This window comes from Hesperophylax consimilis, chromosome 2 (genome assembly GCF_061612785.1).
Source record: "Hesperophylax consimilis isolate HC1 chromosome 2, BYU_Hcon_1.0, whole genome shotgun sequence".
NCBI lineage: Eukaryota > Metazoa > Arthropoda > Insecta > Trichoptera > Limnephilidae > Hesperophylax > Hesperophylax consimilis.
Window position 1 is genome coordinate 26,994,846 of NC_142837.1, and position 16,845 is coordinate 27,011,690.

The 16,845-nt window shown below is 31.8% G+C and overlaps 1 protein-coding gene across 1 annotated transcript in view; it reads left to right on the forward strand.

The window, feature by feature from the left end:
• Nucleotides 1-740: 740 nt before the first annotated feature.
• Nucleotides 741-16,845, forward strand: part of Fur2 (furin-like protease 2) — a 116,995-nt gene continuing 100,890 nt past the window's right edge. Inside the window, exon 1 of the mRNA XM_089643730.1 lies at nt 741-896. Coding sequence (XP_089499856.1) covers nt 741-896 — 156 coding nt within the window. The remainder of the gene's footprint in view (nt 897-16,845) is intronic.

The following is a 16,845-nucleotide window of genomic DNA, read 5'->3' on the forward strand; positions in this document are numbered from 1 at the left end:
GCCCTCGGTTCTTTGTTTATTTTTTTGTCAAAGGGTGTCTAACTTAATTCATATCCGACTTACTCTTTGAAACAAATTAAACTGAACTAAATTCTGTGAGATTAAAGAGTTTTACGTCACCGTTTTTCATAAATACGAAACGATAATAACAATCTATAAAATAACGTGTCTTTTGCTAATGGCATATATTCGTTTCATCGCCTAATATTAAGTTTCTTAGCTGATATTTCACTATTTAATCATTTTAGCGGTTTGAATTTTTTTTACTGACAAAAATGTCCTGTAGTCATCGTGTCGGTCATACAATTAGAGTTGAGGCGAATTTTAGGATTGTGTGTAAAGGTGCAAATATATATTCTTCCGAATGTGATATCCTTCCTAAACATCAGTAGGAAACAGCATTTTTCTTGCCTACGCAAAATTTATTCATTATTGAGAAAGGGGCATCAATTATTGGCACTTAGATCAAATGAAATTTGAAGATAATTATAAAAAGTTTGAAACATGATCTTATTGGCTGAGCGAAGTGATGTCTTATTTTAACTTGAGCCCTTTGCATTTCGTCTGTTATATTTTAAGCATAGATAAAAGATATATATAAGATAGTAACCGTGTTGGATAGTACCTTTTTACTCCGCCAGAGTTCGTACTACGCGAGGTCTACTGTACTAGTGTAAACAATGCATCTGTAATTCGCCATTCCTCATTTCGTCGTTTCTACCATTTTTAAAAGTCATAAAATGATAAATTTATTCTTATACTCATGTATTATTTTTCTTTTTGTATTACAGATTGGAGCATTGAAAGGATTTTACTTGCTAAAACACAATCACGTACACAAGAGATCCCTTAACGCGAGTGTTGACCACCACCAAAAGCTGAATGATGAACCTGAGGTATGAATCAATGCTATTTTATCAAATTCCTCTTGCTCTTTCGATTGTGCCAATTTCATTATTGTAGGAAAAATCTCTTTTTACAAAGTAAGTTTTAAAATATTAAGATGAATTATTTCCAACCCGTTGGAAATATAGTTTTATTACCCCTATTTTCAAAAAAGGTGATGACACACACATAAAAAAACTACCGTCCTATATGTATACAATCAACACTTTCAAAAAATTTTGAATCCCTTGTTAATTATTATTTTTTTGGTAAACTAATGTTTAAGACAAGATTTTTTATGCATAGCACAAAGGGTCAATACACAATCGAAAGGACACGGGTTCAAGTCCCGTTGGCGTCATGTATCTTTTATCAGGAGATTTTTCAATGTGGATGAGTGTTTCAGGATAATAATTATTGTTTGTAAAAATAATCCCTTGTTCAATTTAAATTATCCATCATACTCAAAGTAATTGATAAAAACCAACATGGATTCGTTACTGGAAGTTCAACTGCTACTAACCTGCTACTCTACCACAACTATATTATGGAATCTTTTTTCAACAAAAAACAAGTGGACAGTATCTATACAGACTTTTCAAAAGTTTTCGACAAAGTATCCCATAAATTATTTAGTATACTGTATGCATTGGGAATGAGAGGCAAGTTGTTGGATTGGTTCTCGAGTTACTTGTCTAACAGAATTTTATTTGTCAAAATTAAATATTCCAATTCTAAGTTATTTCATGCAAATAGTGGCCTACCGCAAGGGAGTCACCTCGGCCCCATTCTCTTTCATATATTTATAAATAATATCATAAATTATTTTGACGATGTAGAAGTTCTGCTTTTTGCCGATGACATCAAATTATACAAAAAAATATCTAATATAAACTACTGCCTAATCTTACAATCAAACATCGATAAATTGCGTAATTGTTGTATAGCTAACAACTTATTCCTAAATATCGATAAATGTAAGACATTAACATTTTGACGAACAAGTGCCTCACTATTATTCACATACACAATAGCGAGCGAAATCTTAAAAAAATAAAATTCGTAGCCTTGGAGTTATGTTTGACACTAAATTAAAAAGTTTAAATCAATTATTACAAATAACTAACAAAGGTATGAAGACACTGGGATTTATAATCAAAATCCATAAAAGACTTCGACTCGTTGGAGGTTATAAAAATCGTGTATATGTCGCTAGTACTCAGCTTGTTAGAATACAATTCAATAGTGTGGTTCCCATACTACCAGATTCATATAAAAAATATTGAATGTGTGCAGCACAAATTTTTACCATTAATTAACTTCAAATCACACATACCTATTCAACACATAAACTATACATTCTTACTAAATACACTTAAAATACATTCCCTAGAAAATAGAAAAAAAATAAATGACCTAACTTTTTTATTTAAGATTTCACTCCAAACTAGACTGTTGTGAACTCCTGTAACTCATAGATTTCATAGTACCTACTCGAGCAACTAGGCAAAATATATTATTCTGCAACAATAACTTCAGTACTATTTTTCGCTTTTACAAAATTGGAAACAAATTCACCTCAAATATCGACAAATTTAATATAAGTTTGCCTGTGTTCAAGAGATACCTGAATGAAATTTTTATGTAGCATATTTAAAGAGCGATTGCGTATATTTGTTGTTTTATTGTAGATATGTTGTGAACCAAATTTATTTTTTATTTTTTTGTTGTTGATGTTTTAAAAATAAAAACCTTCTGTTGTCACTGTATTATGCAGTAAATGATGTAAATATGTATCATTTAAAGGACCACTATTAAGATATATATTTTTTATGTTTCCTTATTCATAAAAAATTAAATTATGAATATGAATGATGAATTTTTTGTTGTCTTTACAACCACTATACGAGGCCTATGCCCGTATTATAGTAGTCATATTTTAATTGATTGTTTGGTGACCAGATCTGAATAGCTAGGTACTTCACCACCTTTCCTTTCCGTCTCCTTTAAGTCCCCCCTACATTCAGCCTCACAACATATCCCAATTGGGGATGCCATAGTTTCACTGGCTCCAGACGTTTGAGAGTAGCTGGGAATCTTGTGCGGAGTCCACATAAAAAGTTCAAACTTGTCAAAGCCCAAATATTACTGAAGAGATAAACCGATAGAAGCGTTTTGTGTGTGTCTGGGTGTACCTGAAGTTATATCAATTTTATTTCAACTCGGTTGATACACATACTCGTAGTGTGCTGACATTTTTAATATTCAAAAACTCTTTTGAACAGATTATCAATTTTATTGGACTGTCCGGGACCTAGAAGACAAAAGATCTTATATAAATTGACAACTCCAGTTTTCTTCAAATTACTATGAATGAGCATTTTCTGTTCAGTTTTATAAACTCTTAAATACGTTCTTAAATGGTTTTCCACAGTTTTTTGTTATTTGTTTTTGGGATGTTATGCCGTGTTGCGCTAACTCCTTCTTTAGCCAACGTTTCGGACAGCATTGCAGTGTCCTAAACGTTGGCTAAAGAAGGAGTTAGCGCAACACGGCATAACACCCCAAAAACAAATAACAAAAATACTTTTGGCCGTGAAAATCTTAAATCATATTTGGTTTTCCACAGATTCACAATCATTGTCTTGGTTGTATATTATTTTTTTGGAGTTAAATTAAAACTGTTTCATAATTTTAAATAAATAAATAATCGTAACTTTACAATAGGGTAGGTAATATCAATAAAATAATATAAATGCTCTTTTCACATTTCATATTCTATTGTTGGATTGTCACGTTTATGTCAGTGACGTGCCGGATATTTCTCTCATGGACCTCGTGCGATTATTGCGCCGTATTATTGCAAAGCTCATGACTAGAATACAATATGTGAATGTTCAATTCTTTTCATTAAACTTTTAGAATGTGCAGTGGCGTATCGATTTTCAAAAAATAAATTATTGTTTCGCATTTTATTTAAAATACTTTGATATCTACGTACATAGGATTCTTGTATAAATATTATTATATACAATACACATAATAGACAAACGTTTGGTTTTATTATTGCGAGCTAGATTATTATTGAGTCAACTTAAATTAACCACGTTGAACGCCATTGTAATAATTTTATCTTTACCAAGCAATGGTAAATGATAATTATCAAATTATGAGATGACAAACGGGCGATTGCGGCATCATTGTAACAGATTAGATTTACTATCACAAAGGATTGCATTGTTAAAGAATAAAAGAAAGATGAAGTTAACAATATTTATTAAATAACAATTAGAAACATGAGACACAGTTTAGCATGGATTACATTATCGCAGCGAAATGAAGATCACTAGCAGAGTTGGAATTTAATGTAGCAATTTATAAGTTAAATTAGTGACAAACGATTACAAAGGATTAACGTCTGACGTGTTTCTCAAAAGGGCGCCGTGCAGCTCTTAGATTAGAACTGCAAAATTTATAAAGGTTTACATGATGACCAGCGATTACAACAGCTAGCTAATCAGCCACCAAAATCTTCCGTAATGTCTGTCGTCTGGATCAGTCGCTCCAATCCTTCCCGTTGTCCTATGTTTGCTCCACCGTTGCCCGTTTGGTACTGGTTTTACCGGAGAACGTCAGTCACGCTGCTGCTGCAATCAACCATAGACCGAGAGTTCCATAAACAAGTAGGCGGTCTGCAGATAGAATTGTGGATAGAATTACCATAAACATCTCATAAACAGCGGGGCGAAAGTGAACTGCTACAATCTCATCATTGATTGGTATCGAGAACCTAAATATCTACTTGCTAGGTACGTGTTTCATTGCCTGTTGTTACTTATTTTTACAAAATTGTATTGAAAAACCTGACCTGCTTCAACATTTTGTTTACATTCGAATTCTTAACAGCTGGAAAACCACGTAAAATTTATTAAATTTCTTTTTCCAAATTTGCTGATATGTTTACGTTAATCTCACATTTTCCTTGCAATGTCTCGTTTCCCGTTTAAATTTCTATTGTAAAACAAAACTCAAATATTTTCCTGTATTTCTTTATTCATAAATCTATGAACTTATTGATTTTATTCAATATTAAGCATGTTTCTCCGCCTTTTTTGTCAATATTCAATGATATTAATTTCTTCTGTACGTTAATTTCCGTTATTATAACCAATCATTAATGCATTTCCAACAAGGTGGGACTTTATCATGTTTTGTAGGTTTCATCTCCTGTCTCTCTTGTGTTATAGAATGATATGTAAATATATTTGCTCGACGATTTTTTTCGAATCACCTACAGGTGTGCCCCAAGGATCTCATCTGGAACAATGGCTGTTTACAATTTTCATCGACATTATAAAACGATTTAACTATGCGAGTGTTCTTCTTTTCGCCGATGATATGAAAATATTCCTTCCTATTAATTATATTATTGACTGCTAAAAATTAAAAGAAGATCTGCACAGAATTAATTACTACTGAATCATCAATCATATAAACATAAACACCTCTACATGTTAGGTCATTATCTTCACTAAAAACAAAATAAGATTTGACCATAACTACCATATTGTAGCAATATCAATGTTTTATAGTAAAAATAATAAATATATAAACAGATGGACAAAGAAAAACGGAAAATTAAGGTTCGGTAATTTAAAATCTGATCCATGGTAAGCTGAAATTTGCATAGCGGATTTTTGTTTTAATATTTTTATCGAATGGATTCAGCACGCGACTCACGTCTTCCTTCATGATTTATGAAATTATGTCCATTTTCAGAAAAAAACAAGTTGCCATATTTTAAAATATTTAATAAACATCATATATTTCAGTTAAAGAAGTAGCCAACTTGCATATCTTTTCTTGTAAACTTGAAAATTATAATATAAATTTTTGGTAAAAACAATATTTGGTATTTTTTACATCGTCATAATAATTGATAGCTTCATTTGCCGTCTTGAAGAGAGCGCTCATGATAAATAGCCACATTTCGTAAATCAGTGCCGAAATGTTTTTTTTTACGGAAAGTTTTTTCCCACTTCAATAATATATCTCCGCTGTCGGGTATTGCGAACACTTACCACCAATGGTACATTGATGATATTTGTTTATGGAACTTTTTCCTCGTTGTATAAATTTATGGTTTTATAGGCGTCTTCTCATTAGACGGGCCTAAGATATTTGAAGGGAACTCACAAATGTAACGTACGCAAAACGCAAATGTTTCCGTTCTTTGACCGAAAGCAAAATGCATGCGATACATTATCAGCTTTTTAGATTTGGACTTACATCTTTTTTTAATAATGTTAAAATACACACGGAAAAAAATAAGTATTGCTAGTTTATCAAGAATCTTTTAAAATTATTCGTAATCCGGTTAAAAACGGGATTGCTTGAAATTTTTTTCTTGAAACGAGATTTATTTTATTTCATAAAAATTATCTTGAGTAAGATCACGGTTGATTGCCTTGATAATGGCCAACCTTTGATAGGAGAGAGGATCAGAAAAGTAAAAGAAGAGCAAAACCGTAGTGACGTAGCTATATTTGTGCCACATGGTTCTCTCTTTGAATATAATACGGGTCAAGGTACTTTATTTTAGTTTTAATTCCCAGATGCGACCGAATCTCATTATGTAACTACTGTTTGAAATTATTATTGTCGTTCATGATTTAATTTGTTTATTTTCTTACCTCAATCTAATCACGGAATGTGCGGTTTATATCCTTGAAATTATTTTATTTCATTTGTATGTAATAATAGAAGTTGCTAAGCAGTAAAAGGTGTTATTAAAGACTCTTAGTTTTTCCATAAGAAATAGCAAAGTGAATGTTTCCAGGGACAGAATTTGACAAGTGGTTCGGCGTATATTTCAAATTCACCCCTAATATTTTGTTGAATGAAATGCTTGCTTTTGACGCTCGATTTAGCACCCTTGCAATACACCCTCCGAAATTTTTCGTTTCCCTTCAAGGCATAAAAAATGTTTGAAAATAATAAAAGACTTCCTATATAGAGTCATCAATTATATGTCATTGAATGCACTTGGTGGTGAGATGGGAGGAATTTATACTATGCATAACATTAGGGAAAAATTATTTCATTTTCCGTTATTTTTTCATGAAAAGTGTTGTTTTAAAGGGAAGTCGGTGCAGATTAAAATAATTTTTCCAGCTTGAAGTTTGTATAGAAGAACGAAGAGAGTCGTCGTAGAAAGGTGAATAAAAGTAGGAGATAATGTGATAATGTCACGTAGAGGTAGAAATTAAATCTTCAAAATTTATCATACTTATAAGTAGCTAATTGGTTAAATTCAAATGTAACATTGGCCATTCAGCGCAATTTTGATTTTTTGACAATTGAGAAGTCCCTGTGAAATGCCGATTCAAAGTCCGCTTTTGAACAAATTCTGATCAGCAGAAGCGGACAAGTATCATTTTATCAAGCTTGTCAGCTTATTACAATTTGATGAATGAATACTGAAATATAGCTAGAATTGCCATTTAACCAGGACCTTTCAAATGTCAAAAAAAAAAAAAATTGCGCTGAATGACCATTTGATGACTTTTTCACACATGAATTTCTGTGAAACAACTGGCCATAATATTTAAATCAGCTATTGATGTGAATTCAACTATTCCGTACTAGAGTTCACCTTCTGCTAACCTTATTAATGCAAACAAGGATTCCTAAGATCAATATAAATAGTTAGGTACATTTACCGGTAGTTATTATTTTTATTTATTCAACCATGATTTTCTCAGTTATTATTCTCATACAGTAAATATTAACTACCCGAACACGTCTAGATAAGGTTGTTGTTAAGATCTGAAGCATCGAGGGATTGAATAGTCTTAGGGCATTTTAATGCCCCTCGGGGTCCTGGTAATAAATTGCTGGAAGAACGGAACGAAGCCCTCGAAGACGACAATCGTTTTTCATGTTATTTTACAAAGCCACAAATTCACCGAATTATTGTAATTCATTCGCCACAGCACAACCATTATTAAATTAAAATATTTATTCATTTAGCGGTGTCAAATCTGTACTTTATTTTAATGTTTTAAATAATTATTTATTAATCCTGTTTACCTGTTGATCTGTGATTATTTTGCAAATAATTAAATAAGGAATGTAAAAAAAACCGCTTTGTCAAAAGTAACTGTTAAAATTTAACTGCTACGCGCCAACTGTCAAGATTATAATATTATATCACTTTGATTGCTTCGCAAATAATTGGAGTCTCACACTGACTCCCAATTAGTGCGCAATTTCTATTGTAGCAGCTGTGACCGATTCAGCACACCAGTGAAACTACATACATACGTACCTTTCGCTGTATCCTACATGTAACATGACAACGTATGTTACTGTATCCAGCTTTATATCCAACATAGGACAATTTTCGAATCCGTATTTACCATTAGGTGACAACCGGGGAACGAAAGGTTTCAAATGCAGTATGTTATATTCATATCCTCGGTTCTCTTGTGTTAAGTATCGGATTAGAAAATCAATTGGAGCCATTTCTTCTAAGTGATTTTGTATAATACAAAGCGTATAAAAGGAAGTAACTTTTTCTCACATTTTTAGAACGTTGTAGGTATCAAATAAAGTTATATTATTACAAATGAACTTCTTCACACAATGTTATTTAAATCTAAAAGGTTGATAATTGTCCAAATAATTTCTTTATTCAACTGAAAACATGGGTGGTGAATATTTTCCATAAATGCATACGATAGAGCTTATATTGTAATAAAATGAAAGGTGGTTTTTGAAAATATATCGTATAATGGTGACCGAATAACTCAACAAAATGACAATTCAACTCACCTTAAAAAAAGTCATGAAAAGTGGTGAAATAAAAACTAGGTTAAAAAAGTTACACAGGTGAGATTTATTATTCAGTTTTTTCATCGCTTTTAAGGGCTCCATATCACTTCACTTCAAAGGTGTGGTGAATTGTCGTCCTATTGAGTAAACATGGAACCGTTTATTTTGGAGATTAAAAAAATACTAAAAAACAACAATATCAAATGAATATGCAAGAGGTAACATTATAGTGTTATGTTTGCTGGGTCAACTGAAAAAGGTTGATAGGAAATAAAGCAAATTAGAAGTGTAAAAACGTCATTGATAAGTTTTACTATTTTGTGACATGCAACAAAATATAGTTGCTGAACTGTTTGTAATTGATGTTGATATCAATGGTCAATATAGTTGCTGAACTGTTTGTAATTGATGTTGATATCAATGGTCAATATAGTTGCTGAACTGTTTGTAATTGATGTTGATATCAATGGTCAATATAGTTGCTGAACTGTTTTTAATCGATGTTGATATCAATGGTCAATATAGTTGCTGAACTGTGTGTAATTGAGGTTGATGTCAGTATAGTTGCTGAACTGTTTGTTATAGATGTTGATATCAATGGTCAATATAGTTGCTGAACTGTTTGTAATTGAGGTTGATGTCATTATAGCTGCTGAACTGTTTTGAATTGAGGTTGATGTCAATGGTCAATATAATTGCTGAACTGTTTTTAATTGAGGTTTTATTTCTATTCGTCTCAAAAAGGCGCTTTTTTAGAAATTTTAATTAATATCCTACATTTTTCGTTCTAACGTAAAATTAGTCGTTTGTAATTTGAATTTAAGCAATTTAATTTTTTTATTTCCACGAATTTACTCACAAATAATTGCCTAAGTGCTTCTAAAATCATCAAAAATGTATTATTTAAGGGCCATATGTTTTAATTTAAAACACAAATTAATGAAGTAGCTCAAATCCGTGCTGGATTTACCTTTTAATTAAAATTATTTTTTATTTTTATATTAACTCCACACAGGAGGCCCTGAAGAAAATAATTTCCCTCAGGGCCTATGTCATCTTTGGGGATGCTGTGTGGAGGGAAAGGGTTTGATTAAAAATATTCGTGTAGTTTGGTTGGGTATTTTGACCTCAAATCCATATTTAAGTTTTGCATGAAAAAGTCCGCACAGCCATTCCTCTTAAGATTAAATAGTTTTTTTTCTTAGACATGATTATTCTATTCTTTGTTTTCAGACTATCGGCAAGGAGATTGTACTCGTATATATGTACACCCTCGTGGCCTATACTTCTTTTAACACTTTCATTCTTTACTGATTAAGTGTATTATTTATTATGTTTTCTTGTGTAGTTTTTATGTACTTGTAATGTTATTTATAAATAATGTGTCCGTGTGTGTAAATCCTTTTTTCATATCTTAAATTCGTACAGTTTTATATGTAACTGGGTGATATTTTTACATATACATATGTGATGTGTGAGTTTTCCCTTCAATCTATTACATAATTTAGATGGTCCTGAATTAAACTAAAGTATAATTACTTCTTTATTTTTATAGAAGATGTACTATTCTACCAAAAACACCAATTAGCGGGATGATGTATTCTTCCACGTCGATATCTACGTATGTCTGTTTGTGCGCTTATTTCTTCTAAACTATGCAACTGATTTTGATAGAGTTTTCATTATCATTTAGAGACTTTCTTTCGAAAGGTTTACATATATAATTGACGCATATTGTATTTACATAAAGTAGAGAGAAGTTGATGTTTTATAATCAAGACGTAAAAATATATTTTCGGGTACAACATTGCTAACGCTGGCTAAACTTCATGAGATGTATCAAAATAGTGTACCACGGAATTGTGTATCTTAAAAAGGCCTACATAAAAGCCCACAGTGATATATGTCTATCGGCTAAGGATAACCCCCAGCAAGGCTAGGTACACTTCAACTAGGTTATTTATAAATCACGAGTATCTATCGATTGTACGCCCAGGTATTATTCACAACCTGAAATGCGCAGGGTTTTTCTTCTATTTTCTTTCTTAATTTGTAATAGTTTATGAGCAGTCACTTTGTTTATTGGCGCATTGTAGGCAGAAGTTTCCAGTTTCGGAGCATAAAGAAGTGCATGAGACCTCCCATGAATATTATTCTTTGGCACTTACATAGAAGTTAAGCTCTTTCAACGTATACTTCCAAAGATTAACTTACTTTTAAAAAATGTTTAGATAAAAATATTTTCTACGTTTGTGTTTGTGTTTCCGATACATTGGTTATTCCATACATTGGTTATCTAGCCTCCTCTCCTTTCTACTCATGAACCCGTTATTTGTTTATGTTTCAACCCAAACCATGACGAATTTTTTTATTATTTGCATGCCAAGAACCACGTGTATTTCGTATCTTGTTATAAGAACTCTAACTCTCGGAGCAAACAAATTATAACTCCTGAAGGAAGTCGGTTAATAACGTATAAGTCACATATTTAAAACTTCCCAACAATGCCAAAGTCTGCCGAAACTTTTACAGAAAGTTCCAAACATTCAGCAAGCGATCTTATCGCACTCCATCAAGAGAGAGAATAAGAACTTCATTAAAGCAGCCAAGAGTTGTAGATTATTGTCTACTTTCATAAGCTCTTGTATAAACCTGACTTGTATTAATTCCTAAGTTCGGAGTGGTGAGCTTTGGACAACAGCGTCTTTTCACTCTGACTCCAGGGACTAAGAATGTTGAATGTCTCGCTGATCAGACTGGTTCCTGGTAACATGCGGCTTTGCCTTTTATCCTGAATTTCGTAATATTTTTTGGAGTTCCTTAAGTGGTAACTTACTATTATTTGGTGCTGTTTGCATATTAACTTATTAAGTTTTGAAGTTCCTCGCATGGAAATTTACTTGTTCTTCAATGAGTCTCTAATCACCTTTTTTTGCCTATTATGATACTGAATAGATCACTAGGTTTCTTTCCCCATTAAACACTTTCATGGGTTTCTTACCAGGCGTTGCCCGTGCATTAACCAGAATTTTGGAAAAATGGTAAATATGTTATTTTTATTATGGATGTAAATTATATATGTGTTGAACCCTTTTACAAAATACGATCAGTTAAATGATAATAGTTTTATATACATGATAATCGCTAAACGGAAAAATTGATATTCGTATGCTATTCGTGTTTTAATGGGTTTGCGAAGAATGTGAGAAATCTTTTGTTTCAACAGCTAAGGACTTGAATTAAAAGTTACGTAACGCAAGGAGAAAGCATGTCTCCAGTTTTCTTTAATAAATATTTTCTGATGAACTAATTCAAAGACTTAGGGCCAGTTATTTCGAAGCTTTGAGATTTCTTCAGAGCACATATTTTATACCTGATGTTGTAGAAATTTGTTTTTAACTGTCTTCTAAAAATTTTAATGTCTGTTACAGGTTTGTGCTAATGTATCCCAAACTATTCAACATTCATAAGTGAGGGTTTAACTAGTCTGTTCGAAGGCCAGACTTGACCGACCTTAGCGGTACGATTGTCCCTCACGCAGATATCAGCTTAGTATGATGGTGCCAGTCCGTTCAGTGCTTTATTCTGTATTTATAACCGAACTCTTTCTGTGACTCGAAGCCAGTGTAGGAAATTATGTAGAAAGGTAGCGTATATCCTGAATACTCCTTGCACACTATATAATATAATATGTTCAAATGTTTATTAGGCATACTAGCTCTTAAATTTTAATTGCACTAGGTAATGTTGCGAAGACTACAGTTTTACCAGAATATTGTTGGAAAACATTTTATGGATTTTTTATAGTATACAACCATCCCGCCGTTTCCGCAGGGGTAAGCAGAGAGGACGGACCGCCAAACAAGTCGGTCTTGGCACATACTCCTTGCCTCATTCATATTCATACATGGTCTCGTACATGCTCTTCTGTCATCCCTACTCTTGACATGGCTCGACTCAAGTATCTGGCTCACTTGATCGAAAATGTCAATCACATGAAGAAAGTTTGTTAAATTATCGAAAAATATACATTTTTACAGTTGTCAATAGTTTGTGATACATTGGTCGACATGAAAAACAAACTTGTACTTTTTCAAGGTTTTGACCAGTTCTTTCGTCATTTTCAATCACTGAAACCAATGATATAAAACCAAATTTCGACAATATTATACGTAGTAAAGGAATCTAAACTTTTTCCCACAAAACCGTTAATTTCTGAAATTTTAATCGTTGAGTTTTCTTTTCGTTATATGCCAAAATAGTCGAGTCGTTATCACCAGTAATCGGTGCTTTGTAATACATACAGCCTGCCATATCGCAATTGTTACGTTTGCCCATGTGTAATTCTTAAAAAATGTACTATCGCGCTAACCGGACGATTTCGGGTGATCACATTTTCGTGAATTTTTCGTTGAATTTTCTCTTGACGGACGATGAAACAACCCAATTTATGGAAAATTGAGTCGATTGATGATGTGATGACTTTCTCACACGTGATTTTTTCGTAACTCGCCCCGAGTGTGATCTGCGAACATTAAGCAACCCCCTCGTTGACAAAGACATGCTCGACCATCTTATGTAATTACTCTAAGTACCACTCTTCCTGAACTCTAACATAAGTTTGTGGTTTTACAATATCGCCCTGCAACGTAAGTTTAATGTTATTTTGGAGTTTATACTGGCTTCTGATTGAATCATAAACTTACTTATTTCATTTTGAACGAAGTCTCATATAAATAATATTTCTGTACAAAGGGATGATTTTTTTTTAATCATTATTACAACTTCCTCCTAGATAGTATTAATTATGTCAGGTAAAAAACACCATTATGATTCATTAATCATATTAGTAATCGGTTTATATTTAACTTAAGCCGACATTACATTAAATAAATGTATTGCGTAATACTAGAACTGAAACTTGAACTTTATCATCGATAATTTGATAATTTATGGTCTCGATTAAAAATATGCTCCATTTTGATTAGAGTATGTTTAAAATTCATCATAACGTGTCAGCTAGGTATAATATTTCGTGGTTTAATTCATCGTAAAATTTCAGCTAGGTATAATATTTAGAGGTAAAATTCCTCATAACTTTTCAGCTAAGTATAATATTTAGGGGTAAAATTCATCATAACTTTTCAGCTAAGTAAAATATTTAGAGGTAAAATTCCTTATAAATTTTCAGCTAAGTATAATATTTAGAGGTAAACTTCCTCATAACTTTTCAGCTAAGTATAATATTTAAAGGTAAAATTTTGAATCATCCGTCCAACCTACCAAATTTTAATTTTTTTATTTGTTTATTGATACAATAATATTATGTATTCTTATAAATCATACGATAATGTCAGCTTCGAGTAATTTGCAATAAAAAATATATTATTAACTGAAATGAAATAAAACAGAGACGAAATCAAATAAAATACAAACAATAAAGGCTGTAATTAAAAAAAATATATATTAATCAATCTAAAAAATCGACATGTATTGTGAGGTACGGTTGTATATAATTACGGCTGTATTGTAATAGAATTGTTTATTACGTATAAATCTTTTTGTTTTACGTTATAAGTTTTTGGTAATATTACCTTTTTTGTTCTTTTATCCATCTGTATCTGATTTTTTTTATTTCCTTCATTTTTTGTATCACGCGAAAGATTGTTGGATGCTTAAAATGTAATTTAGCAGTGTTTTTATCTACAGTCGACGTAGGTATATCTAGTACGTCTAGTCTACCAAGCATTCTACACTGATATTTAATTTTTTTAGTGATTTTAATTTAGAAATTTTAATTTTAAATTTGTTATGTCGGAAACTAAGAGTAGGAGAACTTCCCGTTGACTGCCAAACACTTCATCGCACCGATTTGTAAAATACTCACTTATCTGAGTATGAATTCATAAATATTTTACTTGTTTTCTACACATTTGCACTCGCATTTTACTTCTTTAAAATTATATTTTTCATATTTAAATGTGTATTTAAATTATCCAATTTGGTGCATATTTTTCGACCGTTCTTCCCAAAATTCTATTTTATTTTCTCTTTGTCATGATAGTTTTAAACGCAAAAATTTTGCCTTCGATAATTAGAGTTTTGTTATTCCAAGACGTGGTTATTTTGCTTTTTTGGGGCGAACTAAATACAAATATCAATAATTAACGCTTATCAAGAGCACCCAGGATTTGATACTTGACTGTCCTTTTAGAAGTCTGGGGCTCAAAACACTTTAAAAGGCAGAAAATTTACACTTATTTCACTGATTTATCATTTAGCATTTGAAAAACATCTGTCGAGTTTCGTAATTTTTTTATTAAATGCTCTTTATTTGCACAGTCTCGTGTTCTAAACAAATACTTTGACAGTGCGACACTGTCTGCCTTGTAACACCGTGAATAAAAGGCCTAGAATGTTTGTATAGTTTATTAAATTGCTACCATGCTATGCCGCTACACGTGCCAGTGTATTCGGCCAAAGTGCTACGCCAGCGTGTAACAGTGTAGCGTATAGAGATTACCCCTGCCGCCTCCTGTACTCCTTGGAATACTACGGCTCGGCAGTACTAGTAACGCCAGGTAAGCCCGCTGAATAATGAGGTAATAACCGTTTTGCCTTCACGTTAAGGCTGACAGTCTTGCAAACTTTACCTACCCGGTTTCTGCCAACCTGATACAAATAGGAATTTAGAAAGTTTAGATCCTTGTGGCTTCTTAATTGCACACACCTCACATGTTTGACAGTGAACATACGATCATAACATGTTAAATTATTAATACACTGCATTTTTTCAGTTAAATTAATTATATAAGCGTTGCTGTTAATAATACAAAATGAGTTACAAAGCACATTTTAAACAAATAATATCTCTAGATTATTAACATAAAATCTGCTTTATCGCCTAACGCCTTTGTGACCGAGTGTTAAAATGTTTGGCTTTAAACCCAAAGGTGGCGGATTTAAATCCCGGCTTGATTACACCTCAAAACATCTCCTGATCCCGGGGAGCAATAATACAAAAAAATACATAATAATATTAATGTATTTTATACATATCTGGGACCAAAAATATTTAATAAAATCCGCACAGAAATAAACCGCAAAACGTCGTACATCGGTTCAATAATACCAAATGGTTAATTGGTTTTTGTAGACAGGAGTCTGATAAATTGCTTAATAATGTCACATAAAACTATATTATTATACAATTACTGAAGAAAAACAGTATTAATTTATAACATCACATTCATTGTATCACATTTTATGTATGAATAGCACAAAATCATAATGATTAAATTAATTCTACCTTATTTTATCTTAAAATTTTCCAACTTATTATTTTTTTAAATTTCAGTTGCGAGGCAACATTCCCTCATCCCTTTCCTCTCCCATCCCGCTAAAACGCCAAAACCTGTCTCCCACTCCCACATCAGTCCTGTATACTCAAATCAAAACACATATATTCTTGTATAATGCATAATATAGGTGTATTACATTTGTTCTACTTCCATTTTATACTTTTTTATACTTGTTACATTGTTTGTCTTTTAAATTTGTTACTTAGTCCTGCTTTTTATATTCTAGTCTACATTCACTAAATACCTTGTTGTATATTACCAAATCAACCATCTGTGGACATTTATAATTGGTCTGTTTCTTTTGCATCCTCCTTTGTATATTGAATTAATATTAAGACTGTTAATGTTCCTTAAAACAAATAAATAAAATAAAATAAAATAAATAAATTCCATAATAATACACCACCTATAACTGAAGTATTTAGTTCGCTAGAACCGGCAATCTGCCTAGCTCCGAACTAATATCGACCTGACAAGACGTAACGACACTTGTACACATTTTCAATATGAATTAATTAATTAATTATATAAATTAATAAATTACGGGATATTTTAATTCTAGGATTTGTGAAGCTGAAACTATTTGTAAAATATATATTTGCCTCTGGGATTTATTTAACTTTGGAATAAATATATAAATAAATACATAAAATACTTTTAGTAAAATCATCATGGTTCAGATTTAGATCTGTCATTTTTTGACAGATTTAGATCTATCAAAAATTTAAACAAGAGTCATACACATTTTAAATACAGATGTATT